At 50.0% G+C, this 21,335-nt stretch overlaps 7 protein-coding genes across 7 annotated transcripts; 3 read left to right on the forward strand and 4 right to left on the reverse strand.

Moving 5' to 3' along the window:
• Positions 1–878: 878 nt before the first annotated feature.
• On the reverse strand, positions 879–3,485 carry PEX2_031980 (Glutathione S-transferase/chloride channel, C-terminal; the record flags this gene model as incomplete). Its single annotated transcript, XM_016740473.1, has 8 exons — positions 879–1,261; positions 1,323–1,650; positions 1,704–1,832; positions 1,884–1,965; positions 2,018–2,273; positions 2,574–3,257; positions 3,310–3,314; positions 3,370–3,485. 8 exons carry the CDS (start codon positions 3,483–3,485, stop codon positions 879–881), a joined length of 1,983 nt encoding a protein of 660 aa, XP_016592975.1.
• A 356-nt stretch (positions 3,486–3,841) lies between these two features.
• Positions 3,842–4,789, reverse strand: PEX2_031990 (putative fructosamine-3-kinase; the record flags this gene model as incomplete). Its single annotated transcript, XM_016740474.1, has 1 exon — positions 3,842–4,789. One exon carries the CDS (start codon positions 4,787–4,789, stop codon positions 3,842–3,844), a length of 948 nt encoding a protein of 315 aa, XP_016592976.1.
• A 341-nt stretch (positions 4,790–5,130) lies between these two features.
• Positions 5,131–8,234, reverse strand: PEX2_032000 (armadillo repeat protein; the record flags this gene model as incomplete). Its single annotated transcript, XM_016740475.1, has 3 exons — positions 5,131–6,120; positions 6,176–7,872; positions 7,934–8,234. The coding sequence occupies 3 exons, from the start codon at positions 8,232–8,234 to the stop codon at positions 5,131–5,133; spliced, it is 2,988 nt and encodes a 995-aa protein (XP_016592977.1).
• Positions 8,235–9,662: 1,428 nt separating this feature from the next.
• On the forward strand, positions 9,663–10,760 carry phoB (regulatory cyclin phoB; the record flags this gene model as incomplete). The annotated part of the gene is made up of 1 exon (XM_016740476.1): positions 9,663–10,760. One exon carries the CDS (start codon positions 9,663–9,665, stop codon positions 10,758–10,760), a length of 1,098 nt encoding a protein of 365 aa, XP_016592978.1.
• Positions 10,761–11,879: 1,119 nt separating this feature from the next.
• Positions 11,880–13,667, forward strand: PEX2_032020 (putative tRNA-specific adenosine-34 deaminase subunit Tad3; the record flags this gene model as incomplete). Its single annotated transcript, XM_016740477.1, has 3 exons — positions 11,880–11,976; positions 12,029–12,080; positions 12,143–13,667. The coding sequence occupies 3 exons, from the start codon at positions 11,880–11,882 to the stop codon at positions 13,665–13,667; spliced, it is 1,674 nt and encodes a 557-aa protein (XP_016592979.1).
• Positions 13,668–15,368: 1,701 nt separating this feature from the next.
• On the reverse strand, positions 15,369–17,959 carry PEX2_032030 (mRNA-binding ubiquitin-specific protease UBP3; the record flags this gene model as incomplete). Its single annotated transcript, XM_016740478.1, has 2 exons — positions 15,369–17,384; positions 17,444–17,959. 2 exons carry the CDS (start codon positions 17,957–17,959, stop codon positions 15,369–15,371), a joined length of 2,532 nt encoding a protein of 843 aa, XP_016592980.1.
• Positions 17,960–19,427: 1,468 nt separating this feature from the next.
• On the forward strand, positions 19,428–20,879 carry PEX2_032040 (RING-type E3 ubiquitin transferase MAG2; the record flags this gene model as incomplete). The annotated part of the gene is made up of 1 exon (XM_016740479.1): positions 19,428–20,879. One exon carries the CDS (start codon positions 19,428–19,430, stop codon positions 20,877–20,879), a length of 1,452 nt encoding a protein of 483 aa, XP_016592981.1.
• Between the last annotated feature and the right edge of the window lie 456 nt (positions 20,880–21,335).

Here is a 21,335-nt window from a genome sequence, read left to right on the forward strand (position 1 = left end):
TCTTCTCTTCTCTTCTCTTCTCTTCTCTTCTCTTCTCTTCTCTTTCTGATTGGTGCCGGGCCCTGGACCGGCCCCAAATTTGATGACTTGTGTTGCTCGGTCCATCTTGACCTGGAGCTCTGCTATATTCCCGATGCGTGGAACGGACACATCCCCCTACAGAAGTGGTAGAAGAAGGGGGATGGTGGGGGGCATGCCTGTGTGTTTTTCTCTGGCAGTCTTGTCTCTAGCTTCACTGTTTTTGGACAAGTGAAGGGAACGGGTTATAGATTTGTACATAGCTTTCAATTCAAATTTTGAAGCTGATTTTTGATTTTGTTTCACTCCATATATTGCTCCTTGATCCTTGGGGGTGGGTTGATAGGTGCAACGAATATCAAATATAGTGTTTTCCTACAATAAGGAACTGATCATCGATGGTTGATGGCTCTTTTCATTATATCTATCGATATCTCGTCACTGGTCATAGATGTCTGGGGTATCGGGAAATCGTGGGAAATATGTATCAACGTGGTAAATCTCGAGAATGTGAGTCCCTCGTTTCCGAGACAACTCAGTTCCGAAACTGTAGAGAAAGACACCGAGTGTTTTGCCCATCTGTCCAGAAAATGCGGACAAAGGCCTCGTCGGAGCCTTGCAAGGATGACGGCGTATTCCAATAAGAATCAGGACGAACGGCCGATGGATAGTCACTGTGACCGGAGCATTGTTTGGTTAGAACCAAGATGCGATACAATATATGGGGGCCCCGTCTCAGCTCATTGCCAAACCCACTATCCTATTACCGGTCAACGGAAGTAAGTGAGGCCTTCTCTCAGCTTCACTTCGCCGCATGAGGCACGCCAGGTGCCAGGAACGCAAACAGCAAGAACTGTATCTTAAGCGTCGACTTCATATTCTTCCATTTCGACCTTGAAGTACTCCGCAACCTGTCGCCTCTCCTCATCCGCACATGCCGGATCGAGCATGAATCGCACGGCGGCGTCACGGCCTCGCTCGCCCGTCCTCTGGCGGTCCCCGTTCGCGGCAATTGGTGTTAGGGGATGTGCCGGTCGTGGAGTACCTTGGTCGTTGGCGCCAGTGCCGTTGGATGGTTTGGGTGGCTGGCCGATCCACGGCTGGTAGCGTGGAATGTGGTGTTCGCTGGCTTCTTGGTTGAGCGGGATACGGACTGTTAGGAACCGGTCTGCGGGGAATTCCGAGCCGACGGTGGTTAGTGCGCGGTGATGGGTGTAGAGTTCTAAGACATCAAAGAGGGTTTCTGTGTGATTGTTAATATGTGGCGTTCTCTAGGTGAATTTGAATATAATAACAATACTTACCCATGATTTCTGCTCGGCTGGTGCTCCACTGCGTATAGTCTAGCCCAGACTCCACTTGTTCGACGCGCTGCTCCAAGAGTCGTCCTGCAAGCTCAAGGCAACTAAAGGCCATCGTCGATGAGTTTTGTTTGATGGGTGCAAATGTGCGGTAAAGATCCGACGAGATACGGTAGGCAAGATTGGAGACTTCGGAGTTTTGTGGTAGTCCATAATGCCGACCCAGCTTCATGAGGGTCTTATGGGGATGCCGGGTCCGAAAGTCAAACCCAGAGGCTTCTAACATGAGTCGCTCGAGGCCGATGATACCACGCGCATGGGATTCAAACATCTGGTGACAAGCGTTAATCCTCTCTCTTATCATGTCTGGGCATCATGACTTACGGGATCATCAGCCGATAAGTGCTCTGAAGGTGCCGCTTTCAAGTTGTACGCTGCGCAGACAATGTCTCGCGATTTTTTGAGCGTATCTTCGATCTTGCATGCTGTGAATAAAGCCGCAGCCGCAGCATCCTGTATCTTGAGTTAGACTGATCTCCTTGAGGGATTTCCGAGAGAACCCACAGTCCAATTATACTCGTTGTCTGGATGCACCAATCGAAATCGGTGATAATATCCCACTGCTGTGTCAAAAGTGCGAATGGGACTGGATTTCTGGTTAGTCCTGATGCATTTTGCTTGGCTTGGGGTCAACTTACAGGTTGAGGGCTCTCCGCACGCTGTCGATCCACGCCACGCCTTGAAGACGCACTGAGGTTTCGCGAAGCGGATTAACACTCATCGCCTCGATGCAGTTTTCAATTGTCTGTTCGAATATGTATGGATTGGCCACCTGTATAAAAGACGGGTGAATGGCCGGGGGTGACAGGCCCGATTCCAGCGTTGAGCTCCCGCGGGGAGACTCGCCCCTCATGTTGCGTGCCATGGCAGTTTCTTGTATTTCCTCAGAATATGCTAATATCAAGCATGTATTTGGAAGTTGCAAGATGAAGACGCGCAACAAGTGACTGGATTGATATCTCGATCACGTGTTATCCCAAGAGCTACCAATCACGTGCAAAGATGTCGGGAATATGATATCCCGGTCTCTGAAGTGTATATACCTGTGTACCATGATGCTTACTTTATTTCCCGAAGACGGATGTGCAATTACAATAGTATTGATCATTCTGGAAATACATGAATAGTAGGAACTTATCTCGCAAATCCCTCAAGGAACACCCCGACCAGCCCGTGTCGCCTTGGCCAACTCACTTTGAGCTGTATTATCCGCATATCTCTTGTAGATGGGAAGGTAATGCGCAAGATCACTGGTAGTCTCCTTGATACTCCGTCTGCTCTCAATAGCAGCTAGCCAAGTCCTCCACCGGATCCAAATACCCTCGTCCGAATCCCCTTCCCCCTCCTTTGGAATCCCCAACCCACCACTTTTGAACTCATCAAACACCCACAATCGTACCGCCCACGGAGCTAGCACCAGATCCGGCAGACTAATATTATTACCGAGGAAGAAAGGTCCCTCGGGGTGCATCTCCTTGGTCCAGGCTTTCAAGTGATTCAAAAACTCTTGCCGGGCCTGATCCAACCCCGCATCTGCGTTATGCCCACTGCCATCTGCAGACTGGTACTGCAAGAAACGGTGGAAAGATGGAATTATTCGAGATGTCACATAGTCAATCCAGATGCGTGCACGGGCACGCTCGTAGGGATCCTCTGGCAGGAAGCGGGGTTTATGGTCTGGGTATGCTTCTTCCAGATACTCCAGGATGACAGTGGATTCATACAGTGGCCGTGGGTGTGGATCTGCTGGAGTTGAGAGTGTAGGAACTAGGCCTCGGGGATTCAGTGTGAGTAGTGAGTCTGGCTTGTTGTATGGGTTGACCTCGATATATTTGTATGGGATCTTTTTCTCTTCGAGGGCGAGCCAAACTCGCTGGACTTTGCTTTGTTAATGTAATTTTTGGTTATGAATGAGTGACTAAAAGCATACCAAAGCTGTGTATCTGGTTAGCAGTCGTTTGGTTTGAGCATAGAGGGGTCGTAGACATACGGACAGAACCACCCCGCATACAACTTCAATGGCTGTTCAGCGCGATGCTGATCGACCAGTGCCTTAGCCGGGCCACTGGCCTCGGGATAGAGGTTGGAGTCAGGATGAGGAGGCATTATAGGATGCAATTTGCTGTTTCCAAGGGAGAAGTGAAGGGTGAAATGAAGAAGAGATCGGAGTTGGACAGGTCGTGGATATTAGTGTGACATCATATCCTAAGCATATTCGTGATCGAACAGAGTCTCTAGAAATATTGTGTTTGAAATCCCAAAGGATATAACAAAAGACAGATAGATAGCATTGCAAATCTACTAGGCCCTATCCTTCTCCATACTTCCTGATCAGCTTCTGCATAATCGACATAGCACCAGATCGATACCCTCCACCAAAGATAGCATGATGATTCAGATGATGATACCTTTTTGGTTATATCAGTAAGCTTGTCAAATAGCAAGAGAAGAAAAAGAGAAACTCACAATTCATATAATTCCAGCCGATCAGCATACTCCGCCACAGGCTCAGTTTTCGGCACAATCCGATGATACTGATCAAAGAACCGAGCTCCAAACCCACCAAACATATGCATAATCCCAAGATCAAACTCACTATGTCCATAGCAAGCCGATGGGTCATACACCACATCCCCAGGTGTCTCATCGCGACCCGAGCCAACAATCCGACCTCGATCAGCATTCCCACTCCACAAATCCCCATGAACAACAACAGGCACAATGCCCTCCCCCTCACCACTGAAAGTATACCCTAAATGACCATCCCCAAGCAGACGAGGCACAACCTTATGCGCCGTCTTCTCAACCTCCTCGCGCAGCCCAGCATCGGGTCCATTGCGCTCTTCAGATGTCGCGAGGATGGTAAGTAGCCGTTCGTTTGCATAGAACTCAGCCCAGCTATCACAGAAACGGTTCGGCTGCTTGGTATCACCGCAGAAGGTTGGCACAGGGAATCCGAATCTGCGCTGGCCGGTGTTTGGATCTAGGGGTGCGGGCGTAGTATGCAGTTTTCCGAGGCGGTGCGCGAGGGTGGTTTCTTCGCCCGTGCTGCGGCCCATCTTGCCGCCAAGCTCAAGGAACTCTGTTGCAAGGAAGTGCTTTTTGGCTTTTCTGCCGGGCTCGTCGAGTGGTCCCCGAGCTACGGCTTGCGGACAGAATCCTGGTACTGAGGCTGCTATTGCGTTGAGGGACTCGGATTCGCCTTGGAACATTTCTTCTGCGGCTTTGCCATTTGAGGAGGTTTTTATGAAGTAGCGTCGTTCTGCCTCTATGCCATTTTCTCCGAGGACCTGGGCATGGATGGTGCCTGTGCTTGTGAAGCCTGAGCCAAGGCCGGATGTGGAGAGGCTGGCTTTTGAATCCGGTGGGAGTGAGAGAGCTTGAAGAATGGGTTCTGGTACCGGGGACATTATTGTTGTTGGGTTTCGGGTGTTGGGAAGAGTAGACTTGTTTTAAACAGATATTTAGATAGACGTAAAGAGATGTGAATAGACCGGATTGCAGAGGGCTATGACGTTTTTCTCCACATCGATAATGGAGCTCTTATCACCAAGCTTGTAGATGAGAGGTACCTACTCCTTTCAGGCACATATTCAAGAAGTTTAATAGATCCTATCTTCATTTACGATATTGAGATGAGCTCGTCACAGTAAGAAAGAATTGTCCACATTTTCCTACAGTACTCCGATCCATCCACAACGTCCACGGGTGACTCTAACCGTAAACAAAGATATCAAGTAGGCGGGATCAACTATGTAGGAGATAGTTTGTTCAACAATTGCAGCGCAGTCTTCGTGCGCTCTCTTATGTCTAGCTCCGTGTCATCCTCGAGGCTAGCCAGTCGTTCTGCGAAACCAAGAGAACGAAGTCTCACTGCCCGCTCCCGACAACCTTCATGATCACTCTGATCTTCTTCGTAGATGAGGTTGATCACGACCCAGACACAGCTCGACCGGATGTCTTTGTGAGAATGGTTGAAATAATTGCCTAGAGATCGCAGCAAGTCACGGTGGAATGTGACGATGCGCCGGTGGCGTGGATGCCCGGCTGCCAAGTGGATGATGAGAGCGGCAGCTGCGCTAATGATCTCATTGGGGATGTGGAGGGATTGACTGCTAGAGTCACGGCGGTGAGGCAGTTGGATGGTACGTGGTCGTAGTGTATCTGCGATGGTATCGAGGAAATCATTTTGACCGAGCTCTCTGAAGAGATATTCAATCATCTCAGGTGCATCCCGACCACAGATCATGTTGCGCAGTAAGTCGAATGTCTGCTCCTGAACGGCGATATCGTCCTGTCGAGACTGTGTGGTTTGAGCCAGGGTTCCGTGCAGAACGAGTTTTCGTCTACGCCTTGCATCAGGAAGGAACATATCTAAACTCATTTTGGAGGGAGGCATAGTATCCGTCATCTTGAGGTCCTCATCCCACTCCGCTGCATCATCCATGGGGTTCAAGATATCGACCTGTTCGCCAGCCGAATTGGATCGACCCATGGCAAACCCGGGACTTTGATCCGTCTCCTCTTCTATCCCCCGTCGAGCCACTGCGCGGACCGGATCCTGGGAGATGACCTCCATAATCCATTCGGGGCCCAGTGTCTCGATGATGTTCATTCTGATGTCGTTTGCGGTGTCATAAACCATGTGTTTGAGAGCCCAGAGCGATTCAATCTGTAATTTGGTGTTGGACGAATGAGCATGTTCACAAAGGATGGGAATGATGTTGTGGGAAATGATTGCCTGAGAAGGTTATGTTAGCTGCAAAGTTCCAAACGAAATATAGACATCGACAAACCTCTTTCATGGGACTGAAGTCCAAGGCCAAGTTACAAATCGCAGCCGTTGCTGCAATTTGCACCTCGAGGTCAGAATGGCGAAGAAGGGCAAACAGTGGCTTGGCCACGCCGGCATCAATAAGACTAGTTCTTAGCACGCTCACAGATCTGGTCAGCATCCGAGCTGTTCCACAAGCAGCCAGAATTGTCGGGATCGGATTTCCATCCTCTGCAGTATTTTTGGGCGTCGTAGCATCAACTAGTGCATCACTAGGCCTTGGCTTGAGGGCGTCAATGATGTAAGGGACCACGCCATGTTCGCAAATCGCCTTGCGGTACTCGTCCTTGAATGGGACGAGTGCTGCTAAAGCCTTGAGGATGTTCTCTCGGTAACGCATTACATGGCAAAGGGTCGGAGAGTAACCGGAAGGCCCGAGCCGGCACTCCGGTGAAAGAGACTCGAGATCCCGGGCTGGAACATCCTCTGCGTGCCACATTGGCCGGGATGTCTCCGTGATTGGGTTGTAAGTCTCCTTGAGAAGTTGTGAAAGTCGTTTTAGCGCATTGGCTTCTACTGCGTGTCTCTGCAGTTCCTGGTCGTCCATGACCAAGTTGGCTAATACGGCAGGCGCCTCCTCCTTTAAGCGTAGGGTCGACGAGAGTAGCCCATCATTAACAGCGCCTTCTTCATCCGGCAGATGGACATTCTTGTCAAGCATACGAATCAAGATGGGGATTAACAAATAACTGAACATTGGAATGCGATGTTTTTTCGCCAATCCTAACCGGAAGAGGGCCGTGACAAGACGGGCGGACATCAACCGTGTCATGCCATTCTCTGAGCGGAGAATGCAGAGCAGCCATGGAATAATCGAATTCTCGTCGTCTTCTGCGACAGGAGTGTCAGCCAGTGAAAAAGGCGTGGGGTAAGAATGGCTGTGGCGACGCTGGGAGCCTCCGTGCCCCAGAGGTGGGAAATTGGCAGAGCTAGATGATGACTTTGTGTGTGCTAGAGGAACCGACGGCAAAAGCTGCTCTATGGGGTTGGAGCCAAGATGACGAGGTACTGCGGAGCCCGACAGATATGTGGATCCCCACGGACCTTTCTTAATGTCTGATGGAGCAAACCCAGCAACTTGTTTTGGAAACACCGTCACAATGCCAGGTGATGACAGGAAGTGCTCTGCCCTCCATTTTGACTGTTCAATGATGACAGCAACTGCACGCAGAATCGGTGCTAGCTGGGCGGATTCGGGGGCCGGAAGTGGCAAATCCTCCAATGCGCCAGGTTCTTGAAGGCGATCCTCTGCGCCAGGTAGGACAAATCCCTTGGCCACAACAAAGGAGGCAATCTTGAGCGCCAAAGCATCCAATACCCCAGATTCTGCTAATGCCGTCTTATGGGTTTCCTCCGTGCATAGCTTGCCGATCAGGGCGGCTGCTAGCTCAATCGTGGTCTGGCTGCGCAGATTCTTGTACTCCTGCGAGATTAGACGCCTAAGAGAAGTGATATTTGCAGAAGCAAAAACAAGATCCGCAAGCTGCGTGTCCCGAGGCCATTGTTCCTGGCTCTGCAACGGTATCCGGTCTGCAATTGTGTTCAGGAGTCGTAGAATGGGAAGACAAAATGAATCAGGGCAGTCCGGAGACGAAAATATTGAAAGTAAGGTTTGGGGGATACTGCTGGCGAATAGTGGGGTGAGAAATGTCGGACCGCCTGCTCAGTACAGTCAATGTCTGTGTTGGTATATTGGGACATGGATCTAATCTTCACGTACCTTGTGCCAAACTCCCGACAATTAAAATTGCTTGAAGACATGCTTCGTAATCTTCTGGGGCTTTTGACGTGGACCGGCCTTGATGCGATATCGATTCATTAAACTCGGCCGTTCCCGGCCACCTCGAGGTCAGCACCTGTGCCAAAGCTGGTATGATTCCCTCGACAATGTAGGTTTCCTTGCGCTGGTCATGTCCAATCAGTTCATTCTTGAGAGTGCGCAAAGCTGTGATCTGAGAGGAGGCCGATTCGGCGCTCTGTAGCTGCAGCAGAATCGGCGGTGCGGCAGCTCGCGTCATCATCTAGTGATCACCCCCTCCCAGCGGGAGGTGCTCGACGTTTCACTTTGTTGAATGAAGGAATTGGTAGAGATACTAGAATGATATTGAGGAAATTATCTCCGTCGAGGTGAAGATTGTGCAGACCTGGACGTACAACATAGATATGATGCCTGACCGGAACTGTAGAGCCGGGCCTAGAGGGTACTCCGCACTTCGGCTCTGCCCAAACATACCGCTCCCGAAAAGTGGTCCCGGATTAATGAAAATCCGAGACCGGTCGTGACTGCCAAAATATTGGTGTGCAGTTTGCTACCGAACTTGAACACGCCAACTGCTTCTATAATAAAATATGCCGTCATGGAAAACCCATTTTCCAGTGTGATAGGGGCGGCATCTGGAGTCTAACGCCACACATCACCATGGACACCAAGATATCTAGCCTTTCCATGAAAAGAGGGGCATTCTCAAGCCCAGCAGGGTATCGCCTAGACAGGAGTGTATGAATATTAATCAATATTTACGTGTGAACTGCCCCATATTTCGTACTGAGATCTATATCAAGTAGCCTATGTTATATATTGCAAGGCCTTGGTCGTTGGTATTAGTTCTGGTCTATATGTTGCACTGCAGCAAATCATGTATACCGCCGATCTGGGGTCCGGAGAATAAGATATTACCTGGGCAACTATGTCAATCCAGTGATTAGCTGCCATCCAACTATATATTTTCATGTACAACATACATAGTAACTATTCCAACACTTCAATCTAAGCATAACAAAATTATACTCGAGTTCTCTTGGCACTTTAACCTAATCTAGCTAGGGCACGGTAGTCTACCCCCGCTTTCCGTGGGTCGGTAGTAGATTCGTTCAATTAAATGTTTGCATGTATAAGACGCTATACAACATTGAGGGTTGTTTGAACCGATTAGAGATAGATCTTCTTTGGATAACACCACCCTGTAAAAATCCTAAGTAATACATCCCTTGATCTAATAAAATATACTATAACATAAGATAACATAATAAAGCCAAGAAATAGTAATAAAGCCAAGAAGTGAAAAAATCAAAGAAAAATACCATACTGTAACAATACAGTAACCGGAAGCAACCAGCCACTGACAGCATCGATGTAATTACCTCACTTGACGAACTTTCAAAGAACAAGATTTTCAAACCGGCTCTCGCCCCCTTCCTGTTCTCTAGTCCAAAGGTCATTCGGATGATTATTCCCTGACCACACCCCCTCTTTCCTCTTTTATTATTTACATATATCTTTGCAATCCCTTTCGCCTTCCCTCTGAGCCTCTAAGCCCTCTGAGGATGAGGCCGGCCGTGCACCCACGCCATCCACAGCGCGACCTGACTGTGCGCCCACGTGGTCTCACCTTGCACTGTGAATGCTCAGATTCCCAGCATTCCTTAATAACCTAGTCACACCCTAAAACATGTTGGCGTCTTCGCCCTCGCCTTCTACGGCTGCGTTACGCTCCCCGCTTCCTTCCACTTCGGGATCGCATTCCCATTCACACTATGAGCCGACTGGCGCTCCACAATTCAATAGTCCTCGATCCTCTCGTCTGGCCATTGACGAACTTCGGTCAGCCTTGAATCGGCATACCGTCGATCCCTCCTCTCCTGAAACTTCAGGGGATCTTCAACGCAGGCGCGCATCTTCATCCACCGACACTCTAAAGATCCTAGTCAACAATTCGGCCTTGGCTTCGACCCCCCAATCAGCAACCTCTTCTGCTGCGACTGCAACCACCGAAGCGACCGCCACGTCCACAAATCCACCGACCTCCTCCCCCGCCCCCTCGATGCCCGCCCCTACCTCCGGTTCCAATAAGCGCAACAGCCAACGGGACCATCACCCATCGGATGCGACGCCGGCGGAATACGATGGCGAAGAGTTGGAGAGGTCCTCGTCCAAGCGCCTGCGGCCTTCCAAACCAGATGTCAAGATGTTGCCCACACAATATGAACTGGCCGACCCCCGTGACATGGTCGTGCTGATCTCCAGCATGCTCATGGAGCTGATCCGATTCAATGACAAGATCCCACTACACCAGGGGCGTCTGACTCGCTTCCACTCGCGCTCTCCACCTCGAATCTCCGTGCAAGATTACCTACAGCGGTTGACGACCCACGCTACCCTCTCACCCCCTATCCTCCTCAGCATGGTTTACTACATCGATCGACTCTGTGCGCTGTACCCCGCCTTCACCGTTTCCAGTCTGACCATCCATCGGTTCCTGATCACCAGCGCCACAGTTGCCAGCAAGGGACTCAGCGACAGTTTTTGGACCAACAAGACGTACGCTCGGGTTGGTGGAATTGGCATGACGGAATTAGCCATGCTCGAACTAGATTTCTTGTTCCGAGTCGAATGGCGCATTGTTCCACAACCGGAAGTGTTGGTTGACTATTATCAGAGCCTCGTCGATCGATGCGACGGGTTTGAAATTGAAGGCGTCTGCAAAAATGGCAGTGCTAAAGCTGGGGTAACGGGTATTGCTCCAGCAGCCGGTCCTGTTCCAACATAAAAACTGGACCAATACTCCCAATTACGCCGCCGATGCGAAATCTGCACAAATTACGCAAATTACGTTCTGCCCTGGACCACTCGGGCCGGTCTCGAGTCAGCCATGGATGAGTGGATTCTTCTGCCTTTCACCCGCCGAGTCACTGGCGGTGTGATTTAATACATACCACTTGCATTAGGGGGGTGATGGTGTCAGATCTCGATGCACCATTGCTTTTGATCTAATATCGAGGAGCACCGACATCAGACATGGCGCTTTAGAACAGGGATCTATCTCAGCATATACCAAAAGGTCGATGGGCAATACCTTGTTTCTACTTTTCAGCGATTTTTTTTTTTTTTTTTCCATAGGGCATTCGGCGTTTAATGTCTCACGAGATGATGAGGCAATCTCTACGATCAAATCACCCATCGTCTTAACTGTTTTTTTTAGAATCATAACAAATCTCAAATATCCACTCATAATCTGAGCACTTGAAATTGTAGATCTTCTGCGTTCTATATATATATAGGTCTAAGACAAGTCAATTTTTTTTTTAGATATTTCCCTCCGTTATCGGTGTGAGATATAGAACATGTGGGCGGTGAAAAATGTCGACTTTTTCATATAAAACATGTGATTATGCGGTTTTTGGTAGTTAGCTATAGTTACACTATACTATGGGGCTGAGGCGAGGTACGGAGTATAGATGGAGCAACTATCATTACTATATATTCTACTTCCCTTTCCACAACCCATATTCCCTAATGTATTTGATCAATAATGACTTGTTCATTTAGAGACTAAACCCTCCCAAGTGAAACTATGTTGTATACCTAACGCATAAAATATCAAAAGCGGCCAAGCGGCAAACCCGTGGGACAACCTTGGAAAGTTTGCACTGTTTGCTTTTCAACTTTGTATAGCTTTCGAGGTTTCTTCTTTTCTTCAAGTCCTTTTGTGAATACTTCCTCTCTCGCTGAATTATTGAAGCTGACGTTGTCAATTGCGGCTCAATCTTGCAACCCAGGCATTGCCACTTACAACAACTTTTAGGCTATGACATTGGTTGTACATCGTTAACCTTGACACATTCTATTTCACCCCGCGCCTGACTGGGTGCCATTTGAGATAGCTAGAATGGACGTCGAAAAGACAATTAGAGACCTCAAACCCCTTGTTGGGCAAGTGTTTCCCATTCGAACAGTCCAAGAGACAAGGCCCCAAGAAGAATTCGGTATAACCTACTATATCGCCCTCTTGCGACATCATGATTAACCAAAAAATAGGCGATGCCTTTGTTGCTGAAGTCAATGTGAAGGCTGCATCCAAAGTGATCAAGTAAGCTACAGCCTCGCATACTTTGCCGGTTCGAACAGCAATTTAATTAATTCCTTAATTAGGGCTCTCGACTCGGCTTTTCCCAGAGACGCTTCCCTTCCACTATCCCACCTCCGTCGCTTCGCCAAAAGAGAATTACTCCCACCGCCGCTGAGGGCAGCGATTGAAAGCCAGAGCGTTCCTTTGGCGTCCCCAGCACAAACCATCTTCGTCCTCATATCACCACCATTGCCTGATCTTACCACACTCCAGGCCTTGCTCGCACCATTTGCGCCGGCCACGGCGCCGGCCGCTACAAACGATCCTTCAACTACAAATGAAACCCCAGACGAAGCTTCACATTCCGATCCTCCATCCCCTACTATTCAACTTCACCCCATCAAAATCCCTCTTGCACCCCCCTTCAACGCAACCCAAGCCGAAACATGGGCCAAGACCATGTGGCCGATTATATTTAACCCAGCTGCACCTCGCTCAACTGTCGCACCGCCCCCTCAAACCCTAAAACGCGCACAGGAATCTATTGAACCACGGGCAGGGTACTATCTATCCCTAGCGCGCAAAGTAGCAGAGGAAGCAGAACAATCCGGGCTAGGCCGCGGCGTAGGCGCAGTGATAGTCGACCCTGCCATCGAAGAAGAGATAACCGAGGCAGGCTATGAGGCCGGATACGACACTACAGCAGAATGGACCGAAGCAGTCCTCGCAGCTGCCGGTGATGCGCGGTACTCTCGTTCCGAGGCGGGTGCGCCATCCCAAGCCCAGCTGCACGCCGGCGTAGCGCCGAACCCAGCGAGCAAGACATACAACGCCGATGTCGAGGGCGGACCTGAACTGCACGCTCTGATGCGTGCTGTTGAGCTGATTGCTCGTTGGCGCCGAGAACACGAGCATCTTGACGATGTGGCTGCATCAACGGCTCCTGCAGACCCATCGAAGCCAGAACTAGAACACCCAGAGCTGAGCGCTTTCGAATCATACTTCTTATACCGACACCGTCCCGCTACTTCCACCAGCATCTCAAGCTCACCTCAGCCTCCGTCCTCCCCATTGAAGAGGAAGCATGAAGTCCCTAACCCTGAATCCGACTTGACTACCAACCTCTCTACAGACCCTTCCCAAGACCAACTCCACAACCCACCTCTACCCGCTCCTCCCCCATCTACAGTGATACTTGCGGATTCTTCTACCTCGGCTACAACACCTGCAGTTCCGCGCATTCGCACCCGCTCGCAGGGTGGCTACCTTTGCACAGACTTAGACGTCTATCTTTCTCATGAGCCGTGTCTGTGCTGCTCTATGGGCATGCTTCTCTCCCGGTTCCGATCTGTCATCTTCCCTAGACGTGGGAGACTAGAAAGTGGTGGCTTGTCTTCTGAGCCGGTAGTTGGTCCTGTGGCCGATGAGATTGATCAAGCAGTAGAGGCTGATGCTTCTGCGGTCGACGGGCAGGACGAGAGGGGGTACTACGGGCTGCATTGGAGGAAGGAGTTGAACTGGAGGGCTCTTGGGTTTGAGTTTGTGGAGGATGGCGACGAGGATGTGGAAGTGAAGAGTGAGGCTGGAATGCCTGTCTTCCATGCTTGATTGTATATATTCATTAGTATAGTGGCAAGTCAGTTCACTTTATGTCATATTGGGTATATCCTAAATACTATATACATCAAACTACGTCCAGGATGACAATATAAATGCAACTGTGTACACTTGAGTGACCTTGCTGGATTGGGCTTGCGATAGATGTGCCGAAGAGGAATGCCCTGAGTTAACGACTGTAGACCCGTGGACGGCAAACTCCATGACTAAGAATCCTACGTAGGCAGCGAGAAGTACTAGGCCAGCTATTCGATGGGGTCCTATAAAGACGACCGCTAGCAGGGACAGCGAGGATACCTAGACTGCTACTAGATCAAACAGAACGAAGGGATCTAACCGGTCAAGCGGGCGTCCCGCCACTGCGACAACACTGACACATAGTATCAGTAGGAAGATATTACTCTCTGCTGTGGTTGCAACAATTATGCCTCCCTGTCCACGAAAGCCGCTGAGCATAGCAATCAACTTCTCCGGTGAGGTTGTGACAAAGGCGATCACGGTCAAACCAAAGACATTGCTTGACAGATTGAGAGTCAGCGGTAGTACCCGCGCTGTGGGCAAGGATATACCTCGACAAGGAGAGTGCTAGCAGTCCGAGAATAAGCTGGAGGACTATCTAGATGTAGTAGGCGTGTCACTAACTACATATTTAGGTGGTGATACTAGTTAGGGACATACATACTACTACTAAACTATTACTACTACTTAACTATACTCTTGAAATAACTTGAAACTTCCTTTGAAATTTTTTTGGTAAAAACAGGGCTTTTTGACATACCACACCTGGTATTCTGCGTTCTCGCGCAATTCAGATATCCGACCTGTAACTTCCACACTCCCCCAGCCTCCAACGCACTGTGGTCTGCCCCATTGACCTCCCTCCTCTTCCCTCCCAACACGAGCAAGAAACGCCCCCGATGCCCCAGGCTGAACAACCCCAGCCATCTTCAACACCCTTCTATGCAGACAAAGCAATCAAGATCAAGACAAGGAAATTCGTGACTTCGTCACAGGATCTCCTGTATCGACGCCAGATGTCGAATGACATGGCAAAGTACATAAAGAATTTGGTAGGAACAGCTCATGGTGAGCCATTATTTTTTTGGCCTGGTCATGTGTGATAAGGCCAAGATGGCCTCGAATAATGTATCCATGAGAAAAACGGAGAGGGGTATAAACCGAGGTCGATATCCCATAAGATACAGCCCAAAGCTAGATGAAAAAAAAAACAATTGGCTCAAAAGACAATGGGTTGTGGTGGCAAATGATTCGGGTTCATCACACGGAAAGAAAAGAGTAAAAAAAAGGTCAAAACGGAGTCTGGGTAAATGCTTTTGTGAAGCAAAAGTGAGATATGACGAAGAAGCCTTTGGGGAGAGAGGTAGATGTCCAGGGACCGCCGTGCCCTAGATTGTGTTCCTCTCTCCATATGGCTCCATTGTAAAAGGTGTTTCATGTGCAGAGGCGAGCTGTAAACACAAAAATGGAACGAGCTCGCCGAGATTGATGGATGTTATGTATGACCTGTCGAGACAGGCGGCAGATAATCCTCTGAAGTGAGGATCATAATGCATGACTTTGTGGAAGACACAGAAATTGATGTGTCGTATGATGTAGCGGTATGATGGTTTTTCAATGCGATGTTGAAGAACGGACGGCCAGCCTCATGGCAAAGCTTTCGGGCGAGGATCCTCAATCCATTCGCTGGTAGAACAATAGATAGGCAACTTTGTTGTCACCAGAGCCATAGCGGCCCAGGGGAGTTCGGACCCCAGAGGGAGCGGCGGGAGGTGGAGTGACTCCGTTCACGGACTTCTTGCTTGCATGTCCGTTGGCACCATTGCCATTGACCTGGCTCCAGCCCTTTTCACTGTCAGTCAAATCCATGTCATCCTGATCGATGTGGTCGAAAATATTGCCGTTCGGGATCTTGCCGTTCTTGCGCTGCTCGAGAGCGGCAGCGAGAACCTTAGGGTCTTCCTCGCCCCCAGCTTCCGCCACTTCCTCGCTGCGAACGCGACGGATAGCAGTGTCATCCATGCGGATCCATTCTAAGCCTTCCTGTCGCCGAACATCGACTGTGTAGTGACCGCCGCTAGCGTTCTTCCCGTGGTGGTAAATGACACCCATAAGGCGATACTTTGGGGGACCTCCTTGGGATGCCATGGCGTTACGCCGATGAGCTGGGAAAACCTCCCGCGGAAGCTCCAGGTCTAGGGGATAGCCAACCTTTTTCCAAATCTTCTGGGTGGCACCTGTAACACTGTCATACTGGAAGCGCTTGAGGTGAAGAATGAGAACAGGGGGCAAGGTCTCAATAAAGATTTGTTTGGTCGCGGTGATGTTGGGTCCGCGCGATGAGTTGAAGTCACCCTGAATGCTTTCCGGCTTTGTCATTCCCCTGAGCGCATCGAGAATGTTGTGAACGTCATGCGACCCGATGTCGAGTTGCAAAGGTTGATAGGGTTCCAATGTGACAGAAGTCTTGTTGCCAGGCACCTTGAATTCTGAGCGAAGCTTTCCCCCAAAGATTCTGGTGACCGGCGACTCGGCGGCAAGAGAGCCAGACAGCTGGGTGACCGCTGATTTTTGCTTGTGGCCAACTTCCAACCAGCCTTCGACGGAAGAATCGCTGCTTTCCTTCGCTGCAGTGTGTGATTCGGCACGAGCGCACTCCTCGTGCATCTCTTCGAGAAGGAAGCCTAAGAACTCTTGAGCGTCCTGCTGATGCCCGCGACGCATGTCCCTGAATCGTGGCAGTTGTCGAACCATCTCATAAACAAAGTCAGGCACGAACGACTCGCCATATTGCTCAAGCTCATTGGGCTTCAGTCTGAGACGAAGTTGGTCTTCGGAAGTGGCAGAGTCAATAACACGGAATTCTTTCATAAACATGATCATCCCATCGATCAAAGGAAGATCACTGTGAAAGGTGTGCGCAGCACGTCGGCCAAGATGATCAAGGAACTGGTAGAACGGAGTGCAAGAAACAAGAATTTGCAACACAGAGTTCATGTAGCACATGTTTCCAGTGTTGACCAGTCCTCGAGGTTCAAGGAAGGCGATCCTGTCGCTATATTGAGTGACATCTTCTCCCAACGTGCTTAGAACATCTGCGAGGGATTTGTTTTTTTGAACAGGCAATCCATGTGGCTCAGCCAAAGCAGCAGCGGCGGCGGCGGCGGCGCTTGCTGCTTTTGCCGACTCCTTCGAACGGACCAAATCAGCCCAAGATTTGGGTGCAGCTGGAATAGGCGAGCTTGTCTTGGTTTCAGTGGAAGGAGCTTTATACGATTCTATCGCTGGGGCAGGAGTAGCAGGTCCAGTCGATTTAGGAGTTCCAGATGCGACGCTGCTATCTTTGGCTTGGCGACGTGGGGTAGATGGGACATTGGGCACCACCGGAATTACCGGAGCAGGCTTCGAGCTTTTCGACTGTGCTTGTGATCTCGCAACTGACGAAGGGGTGGTGGGCTGTGTGGAGTCTGCATCCGACTGCTGGAATGTGGTGGTGGTTGGGGTTTGAGGTTCCGAAGATTCTTGGGTGGATGAACACGATGGTTGAGTCTCTTCATTTTCATCTCCTTTAATGGCCATGTGCGTGTCTTTGGTGGGGAGCTCAACCGATGATTGCATGGCACGGCCCTTGCGACGTCTGCGGGGGATTCTGGCCGGGAAGGGCTGTTCAGGAACAGAGAGCCAAGGAATCTAGACTAACAGTTAAAAAAAATATTCAAGTCTAATTTGAGATCAGAGTAAACACTTACTGGTGGGGCAAAAGTAGGCTTCGGCGGCAAGTTTGACTGTGACTCCCACCGTGGTGGCGGAGAAGCGATGGGATATCCCTGGGCCGAGTGCGGTAGAACAGCAGGATATTCCTGCATTTCGGGCTGAATGGGCTGAATTGATGGATGCATGACAGATGGAGACATTATCGGTTGCAGTGGAGTCGGAGTTCTTTGATGCATGGGCATGGAATGAGGAATATGCGTGGGCGCCATGACAGGCTGCGAGTGAGGGTAAGAGGATACAATCATCGGCCCATAGGGTGCCTGGTATGGACGTGGAGGGCCCTGGATATGCCCATATGGTGGATACCAGTAGGGGTATTGCTGCGATGAGTATGGCTGATGAGGCATGTGGCCATTCATGTGAGGAGGATAGCCCATGTACTGTGGTGACCGCATGTGGGGAGGCGCGGCATTGTAAGAGAAGTCTTGCTGGCGCCTTGAAGGGGGCATGGGCAGCTGCCCATGGGGCATGGCAGGGAGGTGGTGGTTCATCTTGAGCTGGCTAGAGAAAGAAGTTGTCTTGACGTTCGGTCACGCGTTGCCTCAAATGAGTGCCATGCGCGATAGCAGTCAAGAGAAAAGAAACTGGAGCTGCTGGCGCATTTAGGCAGCCATCGTGGCCTCGGTAGAGGTGTTGGATATGTTGGAGAGTGGGTGTGGAGGATGGATGAACTGGGTCAAAAGAGCTGTTGGGGTTGCTGGGATTGGTGGAAGGAGACTGGCAAACCAGATCGCAGTGAGGAAACAAGAGAAAGAAGTAGATCGCTGTACATGTAACTCCCTAGGCAGAGAGAGTCAACAAGTGGATGAGAAGCGAGTGAGCAAAGGAAAGAAAAAAAAAGAAATAAGGTGCCTCGATTCACCGTCAAACGTCAAATGAAATGAAGCTGAAGGGGACCGAGACCGAATTGGGTGTCGGGACTTGCTCTCTCACGTGACATTACGATTTGTAACCGGAGAGGGGGCGAAACAGTACTTTCACGACATCAACTGGCACCCTGAGGGCCGTCCCTCTAATCCATTCTACTATTCTTACATGGCCTTTAGGGCCATTCATTCTCTTCCACCTCTTCTGGTCCAATCTGAGGCATCTGGTGGATCACTCGATCTAGGTACTGCCCGCTAGCTGATTGCATCTTATCAGCCGTTGGCTTTATCCAGTTCCCCATAGCCCCCCTCATCTTCCGTTTCAGCCAACTGCCTCGTTTCGTCTCCCTCCCTTGTACGATTTATTGGGGTTTCACAGTTGCAGGGCAAATACCGCAGAGATATGTCATCCAATGCAGGACAAAACCCGCCCCCTTCTAAAGCGGTCAACATTCCCAATACAACCTCTTCTACACCATTCCACTCAGCTGCTCCAGCGGACAACAGCAGCTCTCAAAGGCGCGTAGGAGGCGCTGGAAGTTCTCGGCCAGGGGTATCATCCAAGACTTCAGCCACCCCAAGGAATAACCAAGCTCGGAAGAGTCAACATAACCGTCAAAGAAAACCTCGGTTATTGGATGATGACGAGTACAACGAATCGGTGGGTTCACAGGTCTATCTTCCTCAAGAGCTGCCTGCTGACCCCGGAGCCGTTATATAGGCCGCCATGAAATCCACCACCAGTCGGAAGGGACAGACGTCCATCACTCACTTGATGAACTTTTCACTTCCACCTCGCCCGCAATACCAAGCACCTCCTCGAAACATTCGACGGTATACATCCTGGGGAGCGGGTACAGTAGACAAATCACGTTATGTTCACGCGAATTACCGGTTTATTGTGATGCCAAATCAAAATTTCCATGCTCAGGCAGCCAATGCCGATGTTCATCTCGACTGGGCCTCGGTCCTTCAAGTGTTGGTATCTGCTCAAACGCAAGCTGCCAGTTGTCCTATTTGTCTTTCCACTCCGGTTGCACCACGGATGGCACGGTGTGGCCACATCTTCTGTCTCCCATGCCTTATCCGATACATGCACTCATCCGACGATGATAACACGGTCCCTGAAAAACGGCACCGTTGGAAGAAATGTCCTATCTGCTGGGACTCCGTGTATATCTCTGAGACTCGACCTGTTAGGTGGTTCCGTGGCCAAGAAGGCGATCTTCCCGTCGAAGGTGGTGATGTTGTATTGAGACTCGTAAAGCGAGAGTCAGGCAGTACCCTTGCTCTGCCTCGTGATGGATCTGAGACACTTGGTCCAGGCGAGGATGTTCCGTGGTATCATGTGGCAGAAGTTGCCGACTATGCTCGAATCATGAAAGGTGGCGAAGGATATATGACCGCTCAGCATGATGCTGAGATCGAAGACCTCCACAGACAGGAAGTCGAGGACGAGCTTCTCTTTGGTGATGAAAATACTTGGACCCGAAAAGCAATTGGTTCTATCAAGGATGCTAAAGAAAAGTTGAAAGGCATTGGCAATCCGCCTGAGGTCCGGCCGGTTAAGGAACGCACTATTGCACCTACACCAGCTACATCAGATGAAGCAGATCATCTCTCTAAAACCCTAGACGGAGTCCATCTCGATGCTGAGTCGGGTGCCAAAGGTAAAGAGAAAGGCCACAGCAAGCAACCGCCAGTGTCTTCCGGGCCAGATCAGCCATATCACTTTTATCAAGCGTTACCTCAGTTCTACCTCTCATCCTTGGATATTCGCATCCTCAAGGCTGCATTTGGAGAATATTCTATGTTCCCTGCAACCATTCTACCGCGAGTGGAGCACATATCAACAGGCCACATTGTGGATGATGAGCTTCGCAAGCGAGTGAAATACCTCGGGCATCTTCCGCAGGGATGTGAGGTTAGTTTCCTGGAGTGTGATTGGAGAGACGTGGTTGTCCCCGAAGTTTTGGGGCGTTTCCGCGCAGAGATCGATAGACGCCGAAAGCGTAACCGGGAAAAAGAAGCCCGGGAAGAAAAGGATCGCATTCGCGCGGAGAAGGAGGAGGACGACAAACGGTGGGCTGCCGCTCGGCGCAAGCGGCCAAGCATTGGAAGTGGCAGCGTCAGTGAAGCTCCATTCTCCGTTCATGACTTCCAACCACTTCCTCACAACGTGGATCCTACATTGTTTGACGCCGCCACCGCCTCCTCCTCGGCCTCTCCTCCACGGTCGTCGTCTGGGTTCGGGGCATTGGCTTCTCCTTCCACCAGCCCCCCAGGTATCCGCACTGTTTGGGGCACAACGGCAGTGGGTTCACTGTCACCAAGCCTTGAGGCTCAACGAGCTATACACAGTGACGGGTGGCGGCAGGGTTGGGAGGATGAGCTCTTCGCCCAACAGGAATCTGATCTCCTCGCTCAGACGGCAGTTAGAGACCAGGATTCTAATCCTGGACCATCTTCCAGTGCGGGTAAGAAAAAGAAGAAAAACAAAACCAAGATCACCTTGATGGCCACTAGCAGCCAGAGGGGGGCGTAGGTCTGGAAGCCTCGATGTTTGTTCGTTTCTTAACCCCCATTGACCTCGTACTGCATTATCATATATGATCCATTTCCCCGACTCTTCGGGTTGTTTTAGTACCTGTCTGTACCGGTATGCTATTCTACTGGTAATGTTGGATTTTCTGGAATATTCGAATGAAACAAATATACATTTACAATTACATTTATAATTACAATTCAGTAATCTGATCCATTTGGCTTAATGTGCCAACGTGTTTTAGCGATAAAAATCATAAACCATGTAGAGAAATTTTTTTTTCTTTGTTGAGATATAATAAGGGGTAAATTGCTTATGTTGTAGATCTACGGAGTAGGGTTCGGAGAACCAGGTACATAGTTAAAATAGGCAGTTGACAACGAGCTTCCCCACGATGACCAATTCCCCGTTACAGCCCTGGAGTAGTACTCCGTACACATACTACTGAAAGAAAAG

Source organism: Penicillium expansum (assembly GCF_000769745.1).
Source record: "Penicillium expansum strain MD-8 chromosome Unknown contig88, whole genome shotgun sequence".
Taxonomy (NCBI): Eukaryota; Fungi; Ascomycota; class Eurotiomycetes; order Eurotiales; family Aspergillaceae; genus Penicillium; species Penicillium expansum.